Raw genomic sequence first — 26,170 nt, forward strand, 5'->3', positions numbered from 1 at the left:
CATACATAAACATACTGTATATATATATATATATATATATATATATAATTCTATATTTAATATATGGAGGCAAATCATTAAAACCTGTTGTTTGTCTGCATATATATCTACATACAGTGTGTATATATATATATATATATATATATATATATATACATATATATATATATATGTGTGTGAACAACAACAAGGCAAAATCCAGCAATAACGTGAGCAATCCAGGATGCTGTTAAAAAAAAATTTCTTTCTTTTTATTCATAAATTCATTAAAATATAATGGTCCAAGCAATTCAGAACAGCATTATCGCAGGAAAATAGCGCAGATAGGACTACGCGTTTCAGCGGTAAAATCCGCCTTCTTCACGGTCCAGAATCTGATCTGCTTTCCAAACATAGAACCTTATATACATCTCACTCCCATCAGGGCAATTACAAACATGTGTGAGAGATTTAAAAACATGAGCTAGAAAAGCAAATCAAACATGTAAGCTATCCGCATATTGATCAATATACAGCATGCATGAGAATTATAAGGAAAGGATTCAGCATTTTAGAGAGAAATACAATCAGAAAATCCAATAACCTGACCATAAAATTATTTTTAAAGTGATGCAAAAAGCCTAACACAGTAGTAATAGCCAGCAACATATAATGCAACAATGTATCAATAGTGCATAATGATATCCATATGATTGTTAAAGCCCTGTGGCATGCGGGTCCCCAGCTCAAATATCCACCTACTCTCTCTTGCAAGCACTTTATGAAAATCTCCCCCTCTCAATGTTTTTTTACATGCTCTATGCCCATAAAAGAAAAACCGCGTAAATCCCCATTGTGTTTTTTGAAAAATGTCGGGATACTACTGATGCACCAACCATTGGCAAATTGCTAGCATCTGAAAGATGTTTGCGGATTCTGGTTTTAAGGGGGTTCATCGTGCAGCCTACATATTGCATGCGGCATTTTTTTCTTATTTGGATTTGAATGATTTCAATCTAAAATTTACGAGTAGTAGTCATGAGGTATCAACAAACTTTTTGGACCTAAAATTGACCGCAGATGTATGTAATTTATTTATATATATATAACGAACCACACGTTTTGATGATTCACCCCATATATTAATTAAATGTAAAAACAAACAAACTATGAGTTTCAATGATGCAACCCATACGTTAAAGAAATGTAGTCAAAAGTTAAAAAAAATAAACAAACCCCCTCCCCTCATTCAAGAATATAAAACAAAAATATGATACAAACCCAAATTATTTTTTAGCAATTTTTTAAGCAGTTTAATTAATAATATGAAAACTTTACAAGTGTAAAGCTTGCCCTATTCATACTGACCTGGAGAATTAAGTCACCCAGTAATTTAACCCCCAAATTCATTTAAAAAAAAATGTAAAATTGATTTTTTTTTTAACAATTTCATATTATGTTTCCACAAGTTTTTAATGTTGCAGAATTTCTGCATTTATGATGTAAATTAGATCACTTGCATTTGCATTTTTTTGTCTTTTGTTGTCATATTGCATTTGATACTTCCTGGCATGCAGATCGCATGTGTTTTTTTTACGTATTTCCACAGCGGAAATGCACTAAATTCTCATGTGTTTTTTTTTACCTGAGCTTTTCTGCATCTAGTACAAGTCTATGAGAATACTCTGCACATAACACCCAATTTACCAGCAAGAAAAGTTAACATGTTGAGGACTTGAAAAGCACCACAGGTCAGTTTAGGCTGCTTTCACACTATGTTTTTTTAACATGCGTCCTGAACGTTTTTTTAACGCAAAAACGGATCCAGTGCAAATGCGTTTTCATTTCAATGCATTTGCAATGGACTCGCGTCAACATGCGTTCACCTGCGTTTGCGTGCGTTATAGCGTGGATCCAGCGACTTGCAATTTTTTAACTTTTTTCAAAAACACTACTTGTAGTGTTTTTGAGCTGCGTCCAAATACTGCAAATTGCTGGATCCTGACTATACTGCACGCAAACCCATGTGAACGCTGGCATTCTGATAGACAGGATCCTGCTTGCTCTACTGAGCATGCCCAGAAACCAGTCTGGCGTGATCAGTCTCTCTCCCTCCCTCTCTCTTCCCCTCCCTCGCCTGAGAGCGGCGGACACTCGTAACCAAGGTAAATATCGGGTAACCAAGCAAAGTGCTTCGCTTAGTTACCCGATGTTTACCTTGGTTACGTGTGCAGGGAGCAGGCAGCCCGGCTCCTAGCAGCTGTGGACGCTCGTAACCAAGGTAAATAACAGGTATCCAAGCAAAGCACTTCGCTTAGTTACCCGATGTTTACCTTGGTTACCAGCGTCCACAGCTGTCAGATGCCGGCTCCCAGTCTATCACATTCAGTTCCCCTCACCCCCGATCACATGCCTCCAATGCCCGCCCATAAACTTCAAGTGACAGGATCCTGCAAAATAACACATGCGTTTTTCTTTGTAAAAACAGGATCCACTTTTGCAGCAAAAAAAGTTCATGACGCATGTTAAAAAAACGTAGTGTGAAAGCCGCCTAATAAAGAAGCACAGTGGGCAGGAGATTTCTATAAATTCCATCCATTTGCTTGATCTGTAAGGCTATGTGCGCACACCGCGCATATGGCATTTCTTGCCACATTTTTGTTTGCAGATTGGTCATAAAACTGCAATGATAACCTGATGCAGTATAGTGCACACGTTCAGGATTTTCTCCTTGCAGATTTGGTGCAGAAAATAATCTGCAGCGTCAATTCTTCCTGTGTTTTTGGATGCATCTTCCCCATTGAAAGCAATGAAAAAAAAAAACACCTGTCAAAAATGCCTGAAAAAAAGTGGTAAAAAGTGGGGGGTTTTTTCCCTCTGCAGTTTTGACGCAGATTCAGTGCAGATATTTCAGCAACCATATCTGCAACGTGGGCACGTACAATAAACCGTATTTGTAGCAAAAAAAGTCTCCATAGATAAAAAGTCACCAAAAACTTATCAAATTTTAGATTATTCAAAGCATGACATAGTGAAATGATGAACAACCACAACACATATCCCAGGAAAAAAAAGCCGCCATAAGGCTACACTGATGGAAAGCAAGGAGGAAGGAAAAACTGCAAGCAAGTTTGGCCCTTGCTATGTGGATACGTTTCTCTGTATTCACGGCTAGTCAGTTGGCTACCTTGTTAGCCATGTGGCTAGCTACCTATGTGTAAAGGTCTATAAAAATAAATTTGCAGTATGTTTTTTTTTATACAGCACAACACACTAAACTTTTTCCAACTGTTAAAGGTTATGTCAGCATATTACAGCTCAACAGAGACCAAAAAGACACTATTTTGTCAATTGGAGCCTATAGAACTTTTCCGGCACATGAACCCTGCAAATGTAAAGTTAAGGTCCTCTAATTTATCAACAGACTGGATCCACCATTTCTAGGAGGTTCTGACTGCGGCACCTCACTTTATAACATTCATATGCCAAAAATGGACAATCCCTTTAAGTAAATGTGGATGGGATTGATAGTAAAGGGAAAGTCTTTGCTGATGACACCAAACTATGTAGGATATTAAAAACTGACCTTGATAGTACAATATTACAAAAAGATCTGGATAAGATGTCAGAATGGGCAGACACTTGGCAAATGAGATTTAATGTTGATAAATGTAAAGTAATGCGCCTAGGACGGAGTAATCCTATAGCATGTATACATTAAATGGAAGTAAACTCGGGACTACAGAACAGGAGAAGGACTTGGGTATTCTCATTACAAATAAGCTGAGCAGCAGCACTCAATGTCAAGCAGCAGCTGCTAAAGCCAACAAGATTCTAGGGTGTATAAAAAGAGAGATTAGATCCCGTGATCCCAACGTATTGTTACTCCTCTATAAATCACTTGTAAGGCCACATCTGGAATATGGGATCCAGTTTTGGGCTCCACATTTTAAAAAAGATATTAAGAAGTTAGAGGCAGTTCAAAGGCGGGCAACTAGACTACTACAAGGAATGGAGGCCTCTCATGTGATAAGAGATGGAAAAGACGTCTCAGAGGAGATCTCATTTATATGTATAAATACATGTGTGGTCAATATAAAGGACTGGCACATGACTTATTTCTTCCAAAGACAATACTAAGGACCAGGGGCACTCACTGCGAGTGGAAGAAAAGCAATTCCCACAGCTAAATAGGAAAGGGTTCTTTACGGTTAGAGCAGTCAGACTGTGGAATGCCGACCGCAAGAGGTAGTAATGGCAGATACTATAACAGCTTTTATATCAGGACTGGATGATTTCCTCAGTGCACACAACATTGTTGGTTATAAATGACTTAGTGACCAAATGTATAATGGTGGAGGAAGAGGGAACTACACCATGTTCATAATTATTAGGCAAATGAGTATTGTGATCACATGATACTTTTTATACATGTTGTCCTACTCCAAGCTGTATAGGCTGAGAGCCAACTACCAATGAAGTAAATCAGGTGATGTGCATCTCTGTAATGAGGAGGGGTGCGGTGTAATGACATCAACATCTTATATAAGGGGTGCTTAGTTATTAGGCAACTTCCTTTCCTTTGGCAAAATGGGTCAGAAGAGAGATTTGTCGGGCTCTGAAAAGTCCAAAATTGTGAGATGTCTTGTAGAGGAAAGCAGCAGTCTTGAAATTGCCAAACTTTTGAAGCGTGATCACCGAACAATCAAGCGTTTCATGGCAAATAGCCAACTGGGTCGCAAGAAGCGTGATGGGCAAAAAAGGCGCAAATTAACTGCCCATGAATTGAGGAAAATCAAGCGTGAAGCTGCCAAGATGCCATTTGCCACCAGTTTGACCATATTTCAGAGCTGCAACGTTACTGGAGTATCAAAAAGCACAAGGTGTGCCATACTCAGGGACATGGCCAAGGTAAGGAAGGCTGAAAACCACCACCTCTGAACAAGAAACATAAGATAAAACGTCAAGACTGGGCCAAGAAATATCTTAAGACTGAATTTTCAAAGGTTTTATGGACTGATGAAATGAGAGTGACTCTTGATGGGCAGATGGATGGGCCAGAGGCTGGATCAGTAAAGGGCAGAGAGCTCCACTCCGACTCAGACGCCAGCAAGGTGGAGGTGGGGACTGGTATGGGCTGGGATCAGCAAAGATCAACTTGTGGGACCTTTTCGGGTTGAGGATGGAGTGAAGCTCAACTCCCAGACCTACTGCCAGTTTCTGGAAGACAACTTCAAGCAGTGGTACAGGAAGAAGTCGGTATCGCTCAAGAAAAACATGATTTTCATGCAGGACAATGCTCCATCACATGCATCCAACTACTCCACAGCGTGGCTGGCCAGTAAAGGTCTAAAAGATGAAAAAATAATGACATGGCCCCCTTGTTCACCTGATCTGAACCCCATAGAGAACCTGTGGTCCCTCATAAAATGTGAGATCTACAGGGAGGGAAAACAGTCCACCTCTGGGAACAGTGTCTGGAGGCTGTGGTGGCTGCTGCACGCAATGTGGATCGTAAACAGATCAAGCAACTGACAGAATCTACGGATGGTCGGCTGCTGAGTGTCATCAGAAAGAAAGGGGGCTATATTGGTCACTCATTTTTTGGGGTTTTGTTTTTGCATGTCAGAAATGTTTATTTCTAAATTTTGTGTAGTTATATTGGTTTACCTGGTGAAAATAAACAAGTGAGATGGGAATAGATTTGTTTTTTATTAAGTTGCCTAATAATTCTGCAGAGTAATAGTTACCTGCACAAACAGATATCCTCCTAAGATAGCCAAATCTAAAAAAAAAAACCACTCCAACTTCCAAAAATATTAAGCTTTGATATTTATGAGTCTTTTGGGTTGATTGAGAACATAGTTGCTGATCAATAATAAAAAAAATGCTCTAAAATACAACTTGCCTAATAATTCTACACACGGTGTAGATGGACCTAGGTCTTTTTTCAATCTATGTAACTATGTAAATAAAAGTTGCCCATTAAAAAGTTTTCCAACTTTTTTCTTTATATATACTTTGTATTTCTCTCCCCGTCCATCTCTGCTCGGTAACAACCCGAAGAGACATAATACCATTCAAATACATGCAGTAAAGACCGTTCTCTGAGCTGATACATTGATTCATTGATACAATGTTTACAAATAGAATTCTGGCCACACTGAATACGATTGTTACAAACTTTCACTCCTCAGTGATATTCAGCAGAAATCTTGAAATTGGTGAGAAAATGAAACACAAAGTACATTAGAAAGTTGCTGAACTTTTCGTTACTTATTGATTAGGCTTGGTTCTGATAATGGTCATAATTCACATCCATCCGTTTCCATGGAGAAACATAATATACAAATGATACTTTTTTTTTCCACCCGTTTATAAAATTGTGCACTTTGCTACTGAATTGTGATTCTCTCAGCAAGTAATTTCCTGGTTTTATCACTGGTTTATGGTCTGAGCATTGATAAAACAATATGAGATATGGATGTACAGATTGTATAGGTGTATACATCCGCGAGCTGGGATCACCATGTGGTAACCATGTGGGAACCTGGAGGCATGCGGAGTCAGCGTCCCCGGATTACATAATCATATCATCGCTAATGATTTTATCGCTACGTGGAGATGATACAATGGAGTTAATGTAATAAGCTTGGCTGGGAGATGGAGAACTATCAGTATCGGGTGGCACGGTGGCTCAGTGGTTAGCACTTCAGTCTTGTGGTGGCTCAGTGGTTAGCACTTCAGTCTTGTGGTGGCTCAGTGGTTAGCACTTCAGTCTTGTGGTGGCTCAGTGGTTAGCACTGTAGTCTTGTGGTGGCTCAGTGGTTAGCACTGCAGTCTTGTGGTGGCTCAGTGGTTAGCACTGCAGTCTTGTGGGGGCTCAGTGGTTAGCACTACAGTCTTGCAGCGCTGGGGTCCTGGGTTCTATTCCCACTAAGGACACTATCTGCAAGGAGTTTGTATGTTCTCCCCATGTTTGCGTGGGTTTCCTCCGGGTACTCCGGTTTCCTCCCACACTCCAAAAACATACTGATAGAGACTATAGATTGTGAGCCCCAATGGGGACAGTAATGCCAATGTATGTAAAGTGCTGTGGAATCAATAGCGCTATATAAATGAATAAATATTATTAATATTGCTGCTCCTGTACAATGTGTATTAGAGGGTGGCTGTACCGCCAAAAATCCAATCAAAATTCATGCAAAATCTGCAAGAAAAAGGTCTTCTCTAATTTATGATCACTGACCACATCAAAGTTGACATGTTTGTAAATCATCAGAGAGGAGCTCAGGACATAAAATAATTGTAAACTCTGACAGAACGCAGTCACTGATGGATTCTCAGTTAACTCATTCTGCAGCCAGCCAACAAAAATCATGGAAAGAAATAATCTGTAAAAGTCAAAAGTTTCAAAATAATGTGTTAATGAAACCCAATTTACAGAATGATTTTTAGGTGATGTCACAGCTCACCTCCTCCTCATCCTGTACAATGACTAATGACACAGCTATATACAGCAGATAACACAGGATCCAACATTCACAATAGGTGATGTCACAGCTCACTTGCTCCTCCTGATGTACAATAACTGATAACACCTCTAAATACAGTAGATAACATAGGATCCAATATTCACAATAGGTGATATCACAGCTCACTTGCTCCTCATCCTGTACAATGTCTGAAAACACCTCGATATACAGTAGATAACACAGGATCCACCATTCTCAATAGGGGACATCACAGCTCACCTCCTCTCCCTTCTGTACAATGACTGAGAACACAGGATCCACCATTCACAATAGCTGATGTCACAACTCACTTTCTCCTCCTGCACAATGACTGATAACACCACTATATACAGTAGATAATACAGGAACCGCCATTCACAATAGCTGATGTCACAGCTTACTTTCTCCTCCTGTACAATGACTGATAACACCTCTATATACATTAGATAACACAATATCCACCATTTACAATAGGTGACATCAAAGCTCACCTCCTCTCTCTTCTGTACAATGACTGATAACACAGGATCCATCATTAACAATAAGTGATGTCACAGCTCACTGCCTCCTGCACAATGACTGATAACACCACTATATACAGTAGATAGCACTGGATTCATCATTCACAATAGGTGATGTTACAGCTCACCTCCTCCTCCTGCACAATGACTGATAACATCACTATATACAGTAGATTGTACAGGATCCATCATTCACAATAGGTGATGTTACAGCTCACCTCCTCCTGCACAATGACTAATAACACCTCTATATACAGTAGATTACACAGGATCCATCATTCACAATAGGTGATGTTACAGCTCACCTCCTCCTCCTGCACAATGATTAATAACACCTCTATATACAGTAGATTACACAGGATCCATCATTCACAATAGGTGATGTTACAGCTCACCTCCTCCTCCTGCACAATGACTGATAACACCTCTATATACAGTAGATTACACAGGATCCATCATTCACAATAGGTGATGTTACAGCTCACCTCCTCCTGCACAATGACTGATAACATCACTATATACAGTAGATTACACAGGATCCATCATTCCCAATAGGTGATGTCACAGCTCACCTCCTCCTGCACAATGACTGATAACATCACTATATACAGTAGATTACACAGGATCCATCATTCCCAATAGGTGATGTTACAGCTCACCTCCTCCTGCACAATGACTGATAACATCACTATATACAGTAGATTACACAGGATCCATCATTCCCAATAGGTGATGTCACAGCTCGTCTCCTCCTCCTGCACAATGACTAATAACACCACTATATACAGTAGATAACACAGGATCCACCATTCACTATAGGTGATGTCACAGCTCACATCTTCCCTCTCCCTTCAGAATGATCTTTGTACACACTTATTAGATGCTTTAATACAAAAGAAAGGGTCTTTGTACATGTGTTGTTTCCTGAAACAACACTAAGTGTAAATCTAAAAAAAAAAACGAAGAGTAGCCAGTGTGTAAATTGCAAGATTTCTAATTTTAAAATACATATTTTGAGATTTTAAAAAAAGAAATTGTCTGATAAAATATTTGAAAAATACATTTAACACACAGACCTCAATTAAACAATTTTTAATTTTTCAAGTTGTTGCCATCCTCCAGGTGTTTTCCATTAGGAAGATGAACGATACTTTTTAATGGAAATCAATGGGAAGGTGGAAGATGTGCCCAGACCTCGCCCTGTGCATATTTTTGAGTATTTTGTAGCTTCTTGGTTTAACAACTTACAAGCGATTTCTTCATTGTTGCATTGTTGCATGGAGTTAAAAAAAGGGGTTAGAAATCACCAGTAAAAGAAAAAAGACAAAAACAATGGAAAAACTATCAACAAATCCAGCAAAAATCATTGAAAGACACAAGAAATGGCCGAAAGAACAGGATACAAATGATGCTTCGGGAAAAAAGTTTCTTGGTATGTCTTAATCCATAAAATTTTGTGGGATCGTCCACTTGAAAAAAAGATGTCAGGTTCACATAGACTGAACTCACCAGGAGAAATTCATTTTAGGGATTGGGCCTTTTATTATTTTTTGTTTACGCGAACACAACACAACTGATGACAAATTGATACTTTTTTTATGTTACATGTTAACCATTAGCTACATAGAAATCCTACATACAACGTCCGCCTCCGAAAAATGTCTTGTGGACCGTCTGATGCACAAAACTGCCTCAAATGGAAACTGTGGGATCAGATTAGAGGAAAATAAGCTTGGAGGACGTATATACAGAGAAGGAGTCCTCTGAGGATGAGCAGGGGTCCTCTGAGGATGAGCAGGGGTCCTCTGAGGATGAGCAGGGGTCCTCTGAGGATGAGCAGGGGTCCTCCGAGGATGAGCAGGGATCCCCCGAGGATGAGCAAGGGGTCCTCCGAGGATGAGCAAGGGTCCTCCAAGGATGAGCAGGAGTACTCCGAGGATGAGCAGGGATCCTCCAAGGATGAGCAAGGGGTCCTCCGACGATGAACAAGGGTCCTCCAAGGATGAGCAGGAGTACTCTGAGGATGAGCAGGAGTCCTCCAAGGATGAGCAGGGATCCTCTGAGGATGAGCAAGGGGTCCTCCGAGGATGAGCAAGAGTCCTCTGAGGTTAAGCAGGAGTCCTCTGAGGTTGAGCAGGAGTCCTCTGAGGATGAGCAGGGGTTCTCCGAGGATGAGCAAGGGGTCCTCCGCGGATGAGCAAGGGTCCTCCGAGGATGAGCAAGGGGTCCTCTGAGGATGAGCAAGGGGTCCTCCGAGGATGAGCAAGGGGTCCTCTGAGGATGAGCAGGGGTTCTCCAAGGATGAGCAGGGGTCCTCCAATGATGAGCAGAGGTCTTCCTAGGATGAGCATGAGTCCTCTGAGGATTAGCAGGAGTCCTCTGAGGATGAGCAGGGGTCCTCAAAGGATTAGCAGGGGTCCTCAGAGGATTAGCAGTGGTCCTCCGAGGAAGAGCAAGGGATCCTCCGAGGAAGAGCAGGGGTCCTCCGAGGATGAGCAGGAGTCCTCTGAGGTTGAGCAGGAGTCCTCTGAGGATGAGCAGGGGTCCTCCAAGGATGAGCAAGGAGTCCTCCAAGGATGAGCAAGAGTCCTCCATGGATGAGCAGGGGTCCTCAGAGGATGAGCAGGGGTCCTCCGAGGATGAGCAAGGGGTGGGGTCCTCCGCCTCTGAGGATGAGCAGGGGTCCTCCGAGGATGAGGAAGGGGTCCTCCGAGGATGAGCAAGGAGTCCACCTGATAAAGTATTATAGGGTCTAACCTGCCAACTCTCACTTGGAAAGAAGCTGTCAATAAACCAGACAATCCCCCCCTCCCCCTCTCCTTCCAAACTTATTGGAAATCACAAGTTATAGAATAGGTCCCCAGGGTTTCTGTTTGCTGTCCCTCCATTGAATGGTCCTCAATGTCACCCTCTTTGAAGCTCTCCTAAACCTGATTGCTACCTCAATCCCTCATTAGAAGCCAAATGTTGACTTATCCAAGTCCAACACCACCCTCCACAAAGACTCCATTCTCTTGCAAATGAACCTGGTTTACATAATTAGATTTTACTGGAACTGTTTGTGGATTGCAACAATACACAACAATTATCCAAATGACTCGGGACAGCCGCCTTTTATTCTCGGACCCCAACAGAAAAAAAAACATTGATGGGGTCTACAGTAGACATGTTGTTACAAGGAACTGATAGGATCTCTACTCCTTTGAAAGTAGAACATGTCAGCTACTTATACACCCCATTAATCTGGCATAAAACGATTGAAAAGCCGTAATTGGCTTTTGTTAACGTGTCCAAGAATTGGACCTGGTTTAGTGTCGGAAGATGGAAGAAGGCCAAACTATCTAAGGTGTATGATGGTGTCCAAAAAGTAGACTTGGGCATGTTGGATTTTGACACACCCAATCCTACAGAAGTAGGCCACCAGCAGAGCTACCGGCATCTTATACCTCTCCATATGGTAGAGCCATAATCCTAAGAATTGGACCTGGTCTAGTGTCGGAAGATGGAAGAAGGCCAAACTATCTAAGGTGTATGGTGGTGTCCAAAAAGTAAACTTGGGCATGTTGGATTTTGACACACCCAATCCTACAGAAGTAGGCCACCAGCAGAGCTACCGGCGTCTTATACCTCTCCATATGGTAGAGCCATAATCCTAAGAATTGGAACTGGTCTAGTGTCGGAAGATGGAAGAAGGCCAAACTATCTAAGGTGTATGGTGGTGTTCAAAAAGTAAACTTGGGCATGTTGGATTTTGACACACCCAATCCTACAGAAGTAGGCCACCAGCAGAGCTACCGGCGTCTTATACCTCTCCATATGGTAGAGCCATAATCCTAAGAATTGGACCTGGTCTAGTGTCGGAAGATGGAAGAAGGCCAAACTATCTAAGGTGTATTGTGGTGTCCAAAAAGTAAACTTGGGCATGTTGGATTTTGATAAACCCAATCCTACAGAAGTAGGCCACCACCAGAGCTACCGGCATCTTACACCTACCTCTCCATATGGTAGGGCCGAGAGGAATAGGTTTTTATCAACCATAAAGAGGCAATCCAATGGCGTATTTTTCCCTTCCATTGGGTATTTCATCTTAAGCCCTAAAAAACGATGAAAACTAAAGGAGTCCTAGAGTGCAGTGAGACGACCAGAGATCAAATGGCCCAAGAAAAAAAACATAAACTGAGTCCTTTTGAGTCTGTTTGTCCCATTTGGCTCTATGGCTTTGTTGGGGAGTCCCCATCTAAATACCATTTTATTCTTGGTCCCCCAGCAGAAGAAAATCATGGATGGGGTCCACAGTAGACATGTTGTTACAAGCAACTGATAGCATCTCTACTCCTTTGAAAGTAGAACCTGTCGGCTACTTATGCGCCCCATTATTCCTGCATAAAACTATAGTTCAAAAGTTGTAATTGGCTCTGGTTAACATGTCCAAGAATTGGACCTGGTCTAGTGTCCGAAGATTGAAGAAGGTCAAACCGGTAAAATTGGCAACTATCTAACGTGTATGGTGTTGTCCAAAAAGTAGACTTGGGCATGTTGGATCTTGACATATCCAATCCTACTTAGATAAGCCACCAAGAGACCTACCGTCTTACCCTCTCCATATGGTGCAGCCGGTGGAAATTGGTTTTTATCAGCTAAAAAAATAGTCATTCACATGACTTTTTTTTATCCCTTCCATTGGGTATTTCATCTGAAGCCCTAAAAAAGAGGAAAATTGATGGAGCCATAGAGTACAGTGAGACCCCCTGAGATCAACTGGTCCATTTGGAGTCCATTTGCTCTACGGCTTCATGGGAGTCCCCATCGTGAATACCCTTTTTCAGGGACTTGGATGGAAAAACCCAATGGAAGGGGCAAAATGGCAAGCGAGTGACCTCCTAGGTGTACGAGTATTTTTACAATAGGCTTTTCATATAGTAACATACAAAAGTAATAATTTAAAATGGTTAGAATTTTGTCATTTCCACGAATCTGCTACAATTAAGGTATAAAAAAAATATCAATATTAATAAAGAAAACCTAAATAAATAAGTAATAATTGTAAAATACAGTATAAAAAAATCATGATCTATTAACTCAATAAATCACGGTTTAATTATATTTAATATTAGTTTATATTAGTTAATATTCATAAAAGGTGTGAACTGATATCTAAAGCCTAGAGGAAGATTTTTATTTTAGAAAAAAAAAATATAGACCCTTATTTAATAAGAATGTCTGCAAAATCATACTTTGTAAGTAAGTGCACTTGAGAATGTCACGTGAAGGGTTAAAACAAAATTGTTGTAACAAAAAAATACTTATATTAAAGATATAATTTATATAAATATTTTAAGTCTTTTTTTAAATTCTGAGATTTTGTAAGAGAAAAAACAAAGTAAAAGCTCAGAAATGTATAATACTAAAATTTCATAAAGTTATAACTTTTTTCTAGAAAAAAAAAATAAGGCTTTAAATATCCCGAACAACTATCCCAATAATCAATATTAAAATATATATAAAATTTCAGAAGACATATATATTCTCAGAAAATCCAAGATTTTTTTTTATTTATATTATTATAAATATTTTAATATATTATTTATAATCTATACTATAATGTTATCAAATTAATAATTTAATTAATATTTTAGTATATTATTTATATTAATTATTTTTATTGTATTATTTATCACTTATTATTATTATATTTATTTAGTATTATTTATTCATTATTTATATTTATTTGTATACTTTTTTTATTTATTATTATTTTATTTTATTATTTTTTATCCATATTTATTTATATTGAAATATATAAAATATATAAAATGTCAGATTAATTATTCTCATAAAATCCCAGGTTTTTTTTTTTATTTAGTTACTTAATTGCACAATCCCAGGGAAAGTGTGTGTGTGTGTGTGTATATATGTATATATATATATATATATATATATATATATATATATATATACATAGATAGATAGATAGATAGATCGATAGTAGATGTTAGATGTAAAAGAATGCTGAAACATTAAAATATATAACCATATTTAAGATCTCAGAAGCCACTTTTGATATGGCTTAGCAATAATAAAATATATATATATATATAAATTAATTATATATATACATTTATATATTATATTTATTATATTATATATATATATATATAAATTAATTATATATTATATATATATACATTTATATATATATATATATATATATATATACATATATATATATATATATATATATATATATATATATATATATATATATATATATATATATATATATATAAATAAACTCAATCATTGGATCTTCTTACACATCCTATTCGTTTATCTATAATATTGGTGTAAATGATGGGAAATTAATTTGGGGAGTTAATAATTTAACATAAAGGGGAAATATGCATAAAAAAAATGGAACAGAGGAATCCGCAGACGTCACAGGGAAAAAAATGAAGGGGACCGTGTGCCCCTGGCTGCATTATGGCTGAATTGGAAAATTAAGTCTATTTTTTTCTGTTTTTGTGTTTACTATTATAATAGTATCTGTAATATTATCTAACAGGGCTAAAGAATGACTTTAACACCAAATATCTGGATACAAGTGGCAACTATGGGTCTTCCTGGTAAACCAGCTATAACCCCATGACTAGTTTTGGCAGGTTTATCTGTGCCCCGACTTTGAAGCATTTTAGATCATTACTATTATTGTTGTCATTGTGGTTACTTTATACCAGAACAGGTTGCAATTACAGATCATGGCCTATAGGTGGCGCTGTTGCAGCTGTCAGATTCCCACATTCAGCGATGATCTTCCATTCCAAGTGTAGAAACTTATTAAAGGGATTGTACCCAAATAAAAAAAAAATGCAAGTCATCATCTATCCACCACCAGGACCACCACTGAGCCCTAGATTAGAGCTATGGAGTCCCCCCCTCTGAATGCTCCATTTTCGACCATTACTCATATGGTCGAGAAAATTGCATTGCCAGTCCATTCAAATTCAAATTCAAATTCAAATATGCTTTATTGGCAGGACCAAAATGCAGTTAGTGTTGCCAAAGCAAGAGTAATACAGTAAGTAAGGTGGGAGGGGATCAGGGTTATGGGGAGTTGGGAGGCACAATTTGGGCTCTGACAGTCCATTTAGGGGTCTTAGGTTCCCCTCAGCTTATGACATGTGGTGACATATTGGGCGGCGATCTCCACCATTGATTCCTCTTCCCCCAGTAGGTTGCGGAGTTTCATGTCCTCATCCATGGATGGAAAGCCCGGGCTATGGGTGGTAAATTTCTGGAAGTGGGAGGCCCTCACTGCTGAGTATTTGTCACAGTGCAGTAGGAAATGCGTCTCGTCCTCCAGAGCCCCCTGCTGGCAGTGGTGGCACAGTCTGTTCTCCCGCGGCTTGTATGTCTGTCGGTGCCGCCCTGTTTCCACCTCTAGGCTGTGGGCACTCAGTCTGTACAGACTCAGGGTCTGCCTGTCTTTGGGGTGGCGTAGCCTTTCCAGATATGGGGCCAGAGTGTAGTCCCTCCGCAGTGACCGGTAGATGGTGAGTTTCTGGGAGTTCTCTAATTCACTCTTCCAGTCCTCTATGTATTGCATCTTGCGGCTCTCTGAGATCTCTTTTATTTGGGCTTTTGTCAGGGTGTGTTGCTGACTTTGGTTGCCGCAGTTCTTGGCTTGCTCTGGGCTCCGGCTCAGCAGGGCTTTATGATGGTAGGAGCTGGGGTTGCTGTTCTGTATGTGCGCCTGGTGTGATAGCGCCCTCTTGTGTATAGTGAACCATAAGGGGAATCGGCCCAGCTCTGCCCGACAGGCTATGTTTGAGGTGCTGCGATGGACTTGGAGGAGATATTTACAGAACTCCATGTGGAAGACTTCGGTAGGGCTGGAATCCCACTTTGTGTGGTCTGGGTAGGTCACTGGGCCCCATACCTCGCTGCCATATAGCAGTATAGGGGTGATGACGCTGTCAAATATCTTGAGCCAGACTCTCACAGGTGGTTTGAGGTGGTACAGTTGTGTTCTGATGGCATAGAAGGTTCTGCATGCTTTTCCTTTCAGGGCTTCTGCTGCTTGCTTGAGGCTCCCGTTATTGCTTAGCTCCAGACCGAGGTAGGTATAGCTGCTGGTGTTCTCCAGCGTGGAGCCATTTAATGTGAAGGAGGGAGTGTTTATTTTGTTCTGGTTCCTCTTCTGAAACACCATGACTTTGGTCTTCTTTTGGTTGATGGGAAGCGCCCATGTGGTGCTGAATGTTTCCAGCACTGCCAGGCTATCTTGGAGGCCTTTCTCGGTTGGGGAGAGTAGCAGGAGGTCATCTGCGTACAGCAGGAACTTCACCTCTCGGTCATGCAGACTGAGGCCTGGAGTGGGGGAGGACTCTAGAGCTGCTGCTAGTCCATTTATATAGATGTTGAATAGAGTTGGACTCAGGCTGCAGCCCTGTCTGACCCCACGGCCCTGTCGGAAGAAAGCCGTCCTCTTCCCGTTCACCTTCACGCTGCACCGGTTCTCAGTGTATGAGCTCTTGATCACGTCGTAGGTTCTGCCACCTATTCCGCTCTCCAGAAGTTTCAGGAACAGGCCTGGATGCCACACTGAGTCAAAGGCCTTTTTGAAGTCCACGAAACATGCAAATATTTTCCCCTGTTTTTTGTCGTGGACGTGGGTCTTGATGAGGCTTTGCAGGGTGTAAATGTGGTCCGTGGTGCGGTGGTTTGGCATGAACCCAGCTTGGCTTCTGCTGAGGACGTCACCCTGGGTGAGGAAGGCGATAATCCTTTTATTAATGATGCTGTTAAACAGTTTTCCCAGAATGCTGTTGACACAGATCCCTCTGTAGTTTGCTGGGTCATATCGGTCTCCATCCTTGTAGATGGGCGTTATGAGACCTTGATTCCAGCTTTGAGGGAAGTAGCCGGCACTCAGGACGTGGGTGAATAGTTTTGCCAGTGCTGCATGTATTTCTGGGGAACTGCATTTGATCATCTCTGGCAGGATGCCATCACTGCCCGCGGCCATTCATTGTCTGTAGGACTGTCGGAGATTGCTGTACAAGACTGTGCTCGTGCACACTGACACCCCCAGTGATCAGCAAGTTATCGCCTATCCTGTGTATTTGCATTTTTGCAGCCAGATGTAAATCTTGTCTGCCAGGAAAGACCACTTCTCACTTTACAGATCTCTATGAGATAAGCCAATAATCATCAAACAATCCTGTTCCACAGCGCCATTGGTCTTTCTGCAATCTTCCCCATTTTAGGGAGAACTGAGTAGTAAATGTTCAGCCTAACTACAGCGCCCCCGCAGGGGAAATGAGGCATTACACCACGCTCCCTAAAATCAGTGACTGAGTAATGCAAAGGCTGATGGTCTCACGGGGCAGCACAGTAGTTCAGTGGGCACTGTAAAAAAAAAAAAATAATATATATATTATATTATATATTTTTCTTTGCTAACCACTGAGCCAATGTGCAGTAATAAATAAATATATATATATATATATTACAGATCAGTGGCTCAGTGGTTAGCAATGTAATATATTAATATATTACTGTGCAGTGGCTCAGTGGTTAGCACAGTACTATATGTATTACAGTGCGGTGCCTGACTGGTTAGCATGTACAACATATATTACAGCACAGTGGCTCAATGGTTAGCACTGTCCTATTACAGTGTGGTGGCTCAGTGATTAGGATTGTACTATATATATATATATATATATATATATACATATATATATATATATATATATATTACTAAGCGATGGCTCAGTAATTGGCACTGTACTATATATATTGCAGCGCAGTAACTTAGTGGTTAGCACTGTACTAAATATATTACAGCACTGTGGATCAATGGCTAACACTGTACCAAATATATTACAGAGTGGTAGCTCAGTGGTTAGCACTGTACTATATATATTTTAGCTCAGTTGCAGCACTGTACAATATATAACATTGCGGTGGCTCAGTGGTTAGCACCATACTATATATATTACAGCACGGTGGCTCAGTGGTTAGCACCATACTATATATATTACAGCACGGTGGCTCAGTGGTTAGCACTGTACTTATATGTATTACAGTACGTTGGCTTAGTGGTTAGCAATATATAGTGACTCAGTAGTTAGCACTGCAGCCTTGTGACCTGGGGTCTTGGGATCAAATCTCATCAAGAACAAGTGCCAGGAGTCTATATGTTTTTTTCGTGTTTTTATGTGAATTTCCTCCCAAAGACATATTAATAGGAAGCTTACACTGTGAGCCCAATGGGAACAGTGATGATCAAGTCTGGAAAGTGCTGCAGGATTAATGGTGAGTAAAGTTAATACATAAATCCCCCTCTTATAGGGAGCTGTGATGGCCATAATGCCCCCAGAGTATTATCATTCAATTTAATTCAGTAGCTTTCAATTTAATACAAAATTAATTTACTTTGAGATGTCCAGTCAAATGTCATAAAATAAAAACCAGAATTGTTTCTGGGAGAAGTCATCTTCGTACACACCAAACCAATATTACAGGGTACAATCTCTGGTTTGTGAATGAGCCCTAATTGTTGTTCCTTATCCCAATAATTAAGTAACAATTAATAATTCCCTAATGATGAATGGAAGAAAAATATGGGATAAATAGATAATGGATAGATAGATAGATAGATAGATAGATAGAGGGATAGATAGATATTAGATAGATAGATAGAGAGATAGATAGATAGAGGGATAGATAGATATTAGATAGATAGATAGAGGGATAGATAGATATTAGATAGATAGATAGAGAGATAGATAGATAGAGGGATAGATAGATATTAGATAGATAGATAGAGGGATAGATAGATAGATAGATAGATAGATAGAGGGATAGATAGAGAGATAGATAGATAGAGGGATAGATAGAGGGATAGAAAGAGGGATAGATAGATAGATAGATAGATAGATAGATAGATATTAGATAGATAGAGGGATAGATAGATAGATAGAGGGATAGATAGATGGATAGATAGAGGGATAGATAGATAGATAGATAGAAAGATAGAGGGATAGATAGATAGATAGATAGATAGATAGATATTAGATAGATAGAGGGATAGATATATAGATAGAGAGATAATGGGTAGGTATATAGCTGATAGATAGATAGATAGATAACAGCGTGATGTGAGCGCATGTCATAGACTTCGAAAAAGAGAACTGTGATAAGCCTTTGACTTCCACAGCCCCCACCCTGGATCTGCCCCCATCCATCCTTTGTACAGTCCCTACCCCTATTGTACACTTGTTTTGGTAAAACTAATGTTTATTTAGTCCTGAACAATAAAGCTTCTTTGAATTGATGATAGTGATAGAAGGATAGATAATAGAGAAAAGGATAGAGAGATAGATATGAGATAGATAGATAGACGGATAGATAGATAGATAGATAGAGGGATAGATAGATGATAGATAGAGGGATAGATAGATAGAGGGATAGATAGATAGAGGGATAGATAGATAGAGGGATAGATAGATGATAGATAGATAGAGGGATAGATAGATAGATAGATAGAGGGATAGATAGAGGGATAGATAGATAGATAGAGGGATAGATAGATAGAGGGATAGATAGATAGAGGGATAGATAGATAGATAGATAGATAGAGGGATAGATAGATAGATAGAGGGATAGATAGATAGAGGGATAGATAGATAGATAGATAGATAGATAGATAGAGGGATAGATAGATAGATAGAGGGATAGATAGATAGAGGGATAGATAGATAGATAGATAGATAGATAGATAGATAGATAGATAGATAGATAGAGGGATAGATAGATAGATAGAGGGATAGATAGATAGATAGAGGGATAGATAGATAGAGGGATAGATAGATAGATAGATAGATAGATAGATAGATAGATAGATAGATAGATAGAGGGATAGATAGAGGGATAGATAGATAATAGAGAGAATGATAGAATATTCCAGTTCCCATTTGGTATATACATGTACTCTGCTTTCGGCAGGACTTCACCCAACACTGGAGCTTCTGGGTAATTTCTTATATTATTTACATAAATGGGGATAAACTTTCACTTAGATCTTTGAACAAACTCAACTCTCATACACAGAACAAGTGTACAGTGCCCAACCTGCAAATCACACAATGCACTGTATACCTATGTTATATGTATCTACAAAGGGAACTTCTATATTTTTAAGGTTGAACTAGATAGACCTAGGTATTTTTTCAACCTGTGTAATTACTATATAATGATACAATATATCGATTAGGAAATTATCAGAAGCAAAAATACCAGCAAGATGTTATTATACGTCTCATCTATAAACTGTATCTAAACAGTCACACATGCACATTATGTCTCAGTCATTCTAAAATGTTCACTATCCCATGAATTCTTCCTATATATTAAACAGGTTAAAAACAGTGTGATTGGTATTGTAGAACAACATAAATCCCCTTTCCACAAATCCCAAAATGAGATTTTTCATCCCGTTAGCACTTTATATACAGGTTTATAATAATAATATATATATATATATATATATATATATATATATATATATATATATATATATATGAGATCGAAAGATAGATATGGCATAGGTAGATATTGGACAGATAGATAGGATAGCTACTGGATAGATATGTGATAGATGGATAGATAGATAAATAGGAAGATAGATGGATAGATAGATATGTGATAGAGGTATAGATAGATAGATAGAGGGATAGATAGATAAATAGATAGAGGGATAGATAGATAGAGGGATAGATAGATAAATAGATAGATGGATGGATAGAGGGATAGATAGATATGTGATAGATGGATAGATAGATAGATATGTGATGGATAGATAGATAGATGGATAAATAGGAAGATAGATGGATAAATAGGAAGATAGATAGATAGTAGATAGATAGATAGATAGATGGATAGATGGATAGATAGATAGATGGATAGAGGGATAGATAGATAGAGGGATAGATAGATAGAGGGATAAATAGATAGATATGTGATAGATGGATAGATAAATATGTGATAGATGGATAGATAGATATGTGATGGATAGATGGATAGATAGATAGATAGATAGATATATAGATAGATAGATGGATAGATAATACTGGACCAGCACGAAACAAATATAGTATAGTGAATTGCTCAAAAATAGCTTAATAGGTAAAAAAATAGATGTATAAAAAGGAGGCAGCATGTAACAAAAATGTTTTTGTTGCTTTTGGAGTTCTGATTTCTTATTTTTATCTAGTTGGATATAGATCGATGAACAGATAAATAATAGATATTAGATAGATAATGGATCCATAGATAATAAATAGAGGGATAGATATTAGATAGAAAGCTAATAGATAAACAATAAAAGTAAATTATTCATAAAATACTTTCTAAAACAAAATATATTAGTGTAATACCGATCATTTTTCATACATATATTTTCTTTTGCATAATATACACAAACAAATGTATTGATGTGACTTGCTGTAGTTATCAGAGATGACAGCCATTGTGCTCTGAGTGATATAACGATTAGTGTTCGGCTATTGTATAAATATACAGAGATCAATAGATTTTTGTTTATCAATATTATGTAATGTATGCATGAGAAGTTATGTCTTTGTATATATGGACACGATAAGACTGATATTCTGTAGATATGAGATCATTGATCAGTAGAGATATGAGCACTATACCGATGGATATGTGATATTTACACCTCTGTATGTGCAGGCTCTTACCTATGTTGGGGTGTCGGGGGGTGCCGGGGCCGCCTCGGTTCTGCAGGCTGTGGAGCATGGTGCTGTCGTATGGAGAGGTCCAGGCGGTGCCCACGTCCTGGGTGACATAGGCTGGGTATGGGCTGGGGTACGCGGCTCCCAGCCCCCGGCCATACTGCTCTCTGCCCCCGCTGCTGATGGCCAGGGGGCTGCTGTAGACCTCTCTGGAGGAGGCTGCGCTGATGGGGGGGCTGGAGGAGAAGGCGAAGCGGGGGGACACCGGCTGGTGGGGGGTGGAGGGGGTGTAGCTCTCGGCCCCCGCCTGTGCCCAGATGTTGTGCCCTGATCCCTGGCTCCCCTGCTGACTGTGACCGCTGGACTGGAGGTAAGGAAGGCTGGGGATCATGGAGGACACCCTGGTGGTCGGCACATACACAGGAGAGGTAGCAGCAGTGCTGTGCATGAAGCCCCCAGCCCCTTCATATGATGGGGGGCCATGGTTAGCAGTCATTGCAAGACTCTGATACATCCTTCAAGGCAAATTCCAAAGTCCTACAGAAGTTCTCCGAGATGTGTGATCCTCGATCTCCCCGATCTCTTCTGGCCCCAGATCTCCACTGAAGGCCTCAGAGATGAAGTCCAATCACCAAGGCAGAAGGTCACATCCTGGAGCCATCCCAGCCTCTTCTGTCTGCTGTGTCCAAGGTTATAGTGAGGAGACCCCTCCCCTGGGGGGGTATTTATACCTCACACCTACAGGTCAGAAAAGAGAACAGAAATCAGCACAGAAAGGTATAATGAGGTTAGGGGTCTCCGCAGGTGACAGACACCATTGTTGGGGCCTACCTGCCCACCACTTCTTCCAGATAACACCTTTGTATTGGTAATTTGCCCCCTTCTCACATAAAAAAAAACAACAAATCACATCAGAGACCAAATATAATCCAAATAATTAGTGAGTAAATACAGACAGATCACAAGAATCTGCAAAATGCCACTAATTATTATCACCAACATGTGGAGAAACCCACAAAAATCACCATTATGGGATCAGCTACACCTCTCAACCAGGACTCAAAATGTGCAGAAAAAAAATGTGTAGCTAATGCTATGAATGAAGGATTAATATGTAAAATAAAGCATAGAATGTAGAAAGAAAAAGTATAGAATGTAGAATATAGTGTAGAATTAAGCATAACATGTAGAAAATAAATGTATATATTGTAGAATACAGCATAAATGTAGAATAAAGCATAGAATGTAGAAAAAAAAGAGTATAGATTGTAGAATAAAGCATAAAATATAGAATAAAGTATAACATGTAGAAAAAAAGAGTATAGAATGCACAATACAGCATAAATGTAGAATAAAGCATAGAATGTAGTAAATAAGAGTATAGAATGTAGAATACAGCATAAATGTAGAATAAAGCATAACATGTAGAAAAAAAATGTATATAATGTAGAATACAGAATAAATGTAGAATAAAGCATAACGTAGAAAAAAATGTATATAATGTAGAATACAGCATAAATGTAGAATAAAGCATAACATGTAGAAAAAAAGAGTATAGAATGTAGAATACAGCATAAATGTAGAATAAAGCATAAAATGTAGAATATAGAGTGTAGAATAATAATATAATAATAATAATAAAGCATAACATGTAGAAAAAAAAGAGTATATGATGACGAATACAGCATAAATGTAGAATAAAATGTAGAATATAGAGTGTAGAATGAAGCATAAAATGTAGTAAAAAAAAAAAGAGTATAGAATGTAGAATATACAGTGTAGAATAAAGCATAACGTAGAAAAAAAGAGTTATGATGTAGAATACAGCATAAATGTAGAATAAAATGTAGAATATAGAGTGTAGAATGAAGCATAAAATGTAGTAAAAAAAAGGAGTATAGAATGTAGAATACAGCATAAATGTAGAATAAAATATAAAATGTAGAATAAACATAACACGGAGAATAAAGTATAACAGAATAAAGAATAAAATGTAGAATAAAGTATAACATAGAATAAACTATAGAATATAGAATAAAGTATAAAATGTAGGATAAACTATCGACTATAGAATAAATCATAAAATGTAGAATAACTGTAGACAGTAGAATAATAAATTATAATAATAAATATAAATGTAGAATGTAGAATAAACCATAAACTGTAGAATAAAATATAGAATGTATAAAATGTAGTAGAATCATAGAATGTATAATAAAGTATAAAATGTAGAATAAAGCATACAATTATAACAGGAGGAGCAGTATGATAATAATTAAATAGCTACTTAGTCATACTAATGCAAGAAATAAAACAAACAAAACAATAATCCATAAGAATAATATAAGAAAAATAATAATAATAAAATATTTTAAAATTATACCAATAAAAATAGTAATTATTTTATTATATTACTAAACAGCGATATGAAACAATGGATTGCTTGTATTGTTATACATATTTTTCTACTATTAAATAATTAATACATTTGTTAATATATGAAGTTACTAAAATATTACAACTGTAGAATACTTATTACAAAAAATATTATTTTACCACTCATTACTATTATTGAATAATTGGCAGTTCTACTACTACTACTAGTAACATTATAATAATAATAATAATAATAATAATAATAATAATAATAATAATACAATTCTGAAAATAATGTTATGGGGATAAAATAAATAATAATAATAAGCAATGTTAGTTGCATTAATATATTGAAGTAATGTTGATTTAGGTATATTGCAAAATACCTTTTGATTAAATAAAATAGAATACCAAAATGGTAACAATTAATAGTAGTAAAAACGATAAGATGGCAGCAATTATATTTCTACTGGTAATATTAAAAGGAATATAGCACCTAAAAAAAATCGTAGCAGTAAAATTAAAATAGAAACATGAAAAATGAAATAAAAAAAAAAGCCACCCAAAAGTTTCCATAATTAAGTCATCACTAAAATAAAGATGAAGAATACTGTATCCCTAGTGTGTGTAGGAATAGGATTTTGGGGGTTTGTGACCACAGCTGATCCGGGGCAGCAGATGGAGCAAAGTGATGGCTCCACAGTGAGAAGAAGCAGAAACCAAAACCCTCTGAGCACAATCCCCCCAGTACAATCCCCCCAGTACAATCCCCCCATCATCTCAGGAGGGGCCGGGCCCTGGGACAGAGAATATCTCCGGCTCTTACACAACTAATCACATATATACATATATACAGGCTCCTGCTCTCACCTCTGTGTGCTCCGAACACTGAATGCAAAGGAACAATGACCATGAACATAAAACAGTAACTGTGCAGTGCATTATTTATATTTTTTAAATGTAATGTTATTGAAAAACTGGAGGACAATGCAATATTTATAATAATAAACTGTTAGACGTTATGGTCTTTTGTAAACAATTGCACTATTACTTTCCATGGTGTCTATGTCTTTGCGTGTCAATCACTTGAGCTCGATCCTCTTACTATTTCTCTTACGTTATTTGGTGTATTTTCAAATGTTAGCATGGATTGGCACACAGAATGTTAATAATAATAATAATAATAATAATAATAATAATAATAATAATAATTATTATTATTATTATTCGATAATAATAAAACTTGTAAAACTGATAATTATATGAAAATAAATAATATAATAACATTAATAACGTGATGGTAAATATTATAATAGTATTATTGTTAACATTAATATTATTATTTGATAATAATAACATTAATACTACTACTACTACTACTAATAATAAAAATAATGATACTAATAATAGTAATATAGTAATCCGTGTGAGTCCTATGTGTGTTCTAAGTGTTAGTATGGACTGACACACAGAATGTTAGTATTTATTATTATTATTATTATTCGATAATAATGATAATAAAACTTGTAAAACTAATAATAATTGTATGAAAATAAATAATATAATAATAACATTAATAATAACGTGATTATAAATATAATAGTGTTACTGTTATTATTATTAATATTATTATCTAATAATAATAACATTAATAATACTAATCCTAATAGTAATAATAATATAATAAATAGTAATCCTTCTGAGTCCTATGTGTGTTCTAAGTGTTAGTATGGACTGACACACAGAATGTTAGTATTTATTATTATTATTATTATTATTATTATTATTCGATAATAATGATAATAAAACTTGTAAAACTAATAATAATTGTATGAAAATAAATAATATAATAATAACATTAATAATAACATGATTATAAATATTATAATAGTGTTACTGTTATTATTATTAATATTATTATCTAATAATAACATTAATAATACTAATCCTAATAGTAGTAATAATAATAATAATATAATAAATAGTAATCCTTCTGAGTCCTATGTGTGTTCTAAGTGTT

General features: G+C 37.6%; 1 protein-coding gene across 1 annotated transcript in view; it reads right to left on the bottom strand.

Moving 5' to 3' along the window:
- GATA4 (GATA binding protein 4) overlaps window positions 1-26,170 on the bottom strand; it is a 74,753-nt gene that overhangs the window by 47,384 nt on the left and 1,199 nt on the right. Inside the window, exon 2 of the mRNA XM_075341246.1 lies at window positions 21,781-22,512. Coding sequence (XP_075197361.1) covers window positions 21,781-22,288 — 508 coding nt within the window. The 5' untranslated portion in view covers window positions 22,289-22,512. The remainder of the gene's footprint in view (window positions 1-21,780; window positions 22,513-26,170) is intronic.

This window comes from Anomaloglossus baeobatrachus, chromosome 3 (genome assembly GCF_048569485.1).
Source record: "Anomaloglossus baeobatrachus isolate aAnoBae1 chromosome 3, aAnoBae1.hap1, whole genome shotgun sequence".
Taxonomy (NCBI): domain Eukaryota; kingdom Metazoa; phylum Chordata; class Amphibia; order Anura; family Aromobatidae; genus Anomaloglossus; species Anomaloglossus baeobatrachus.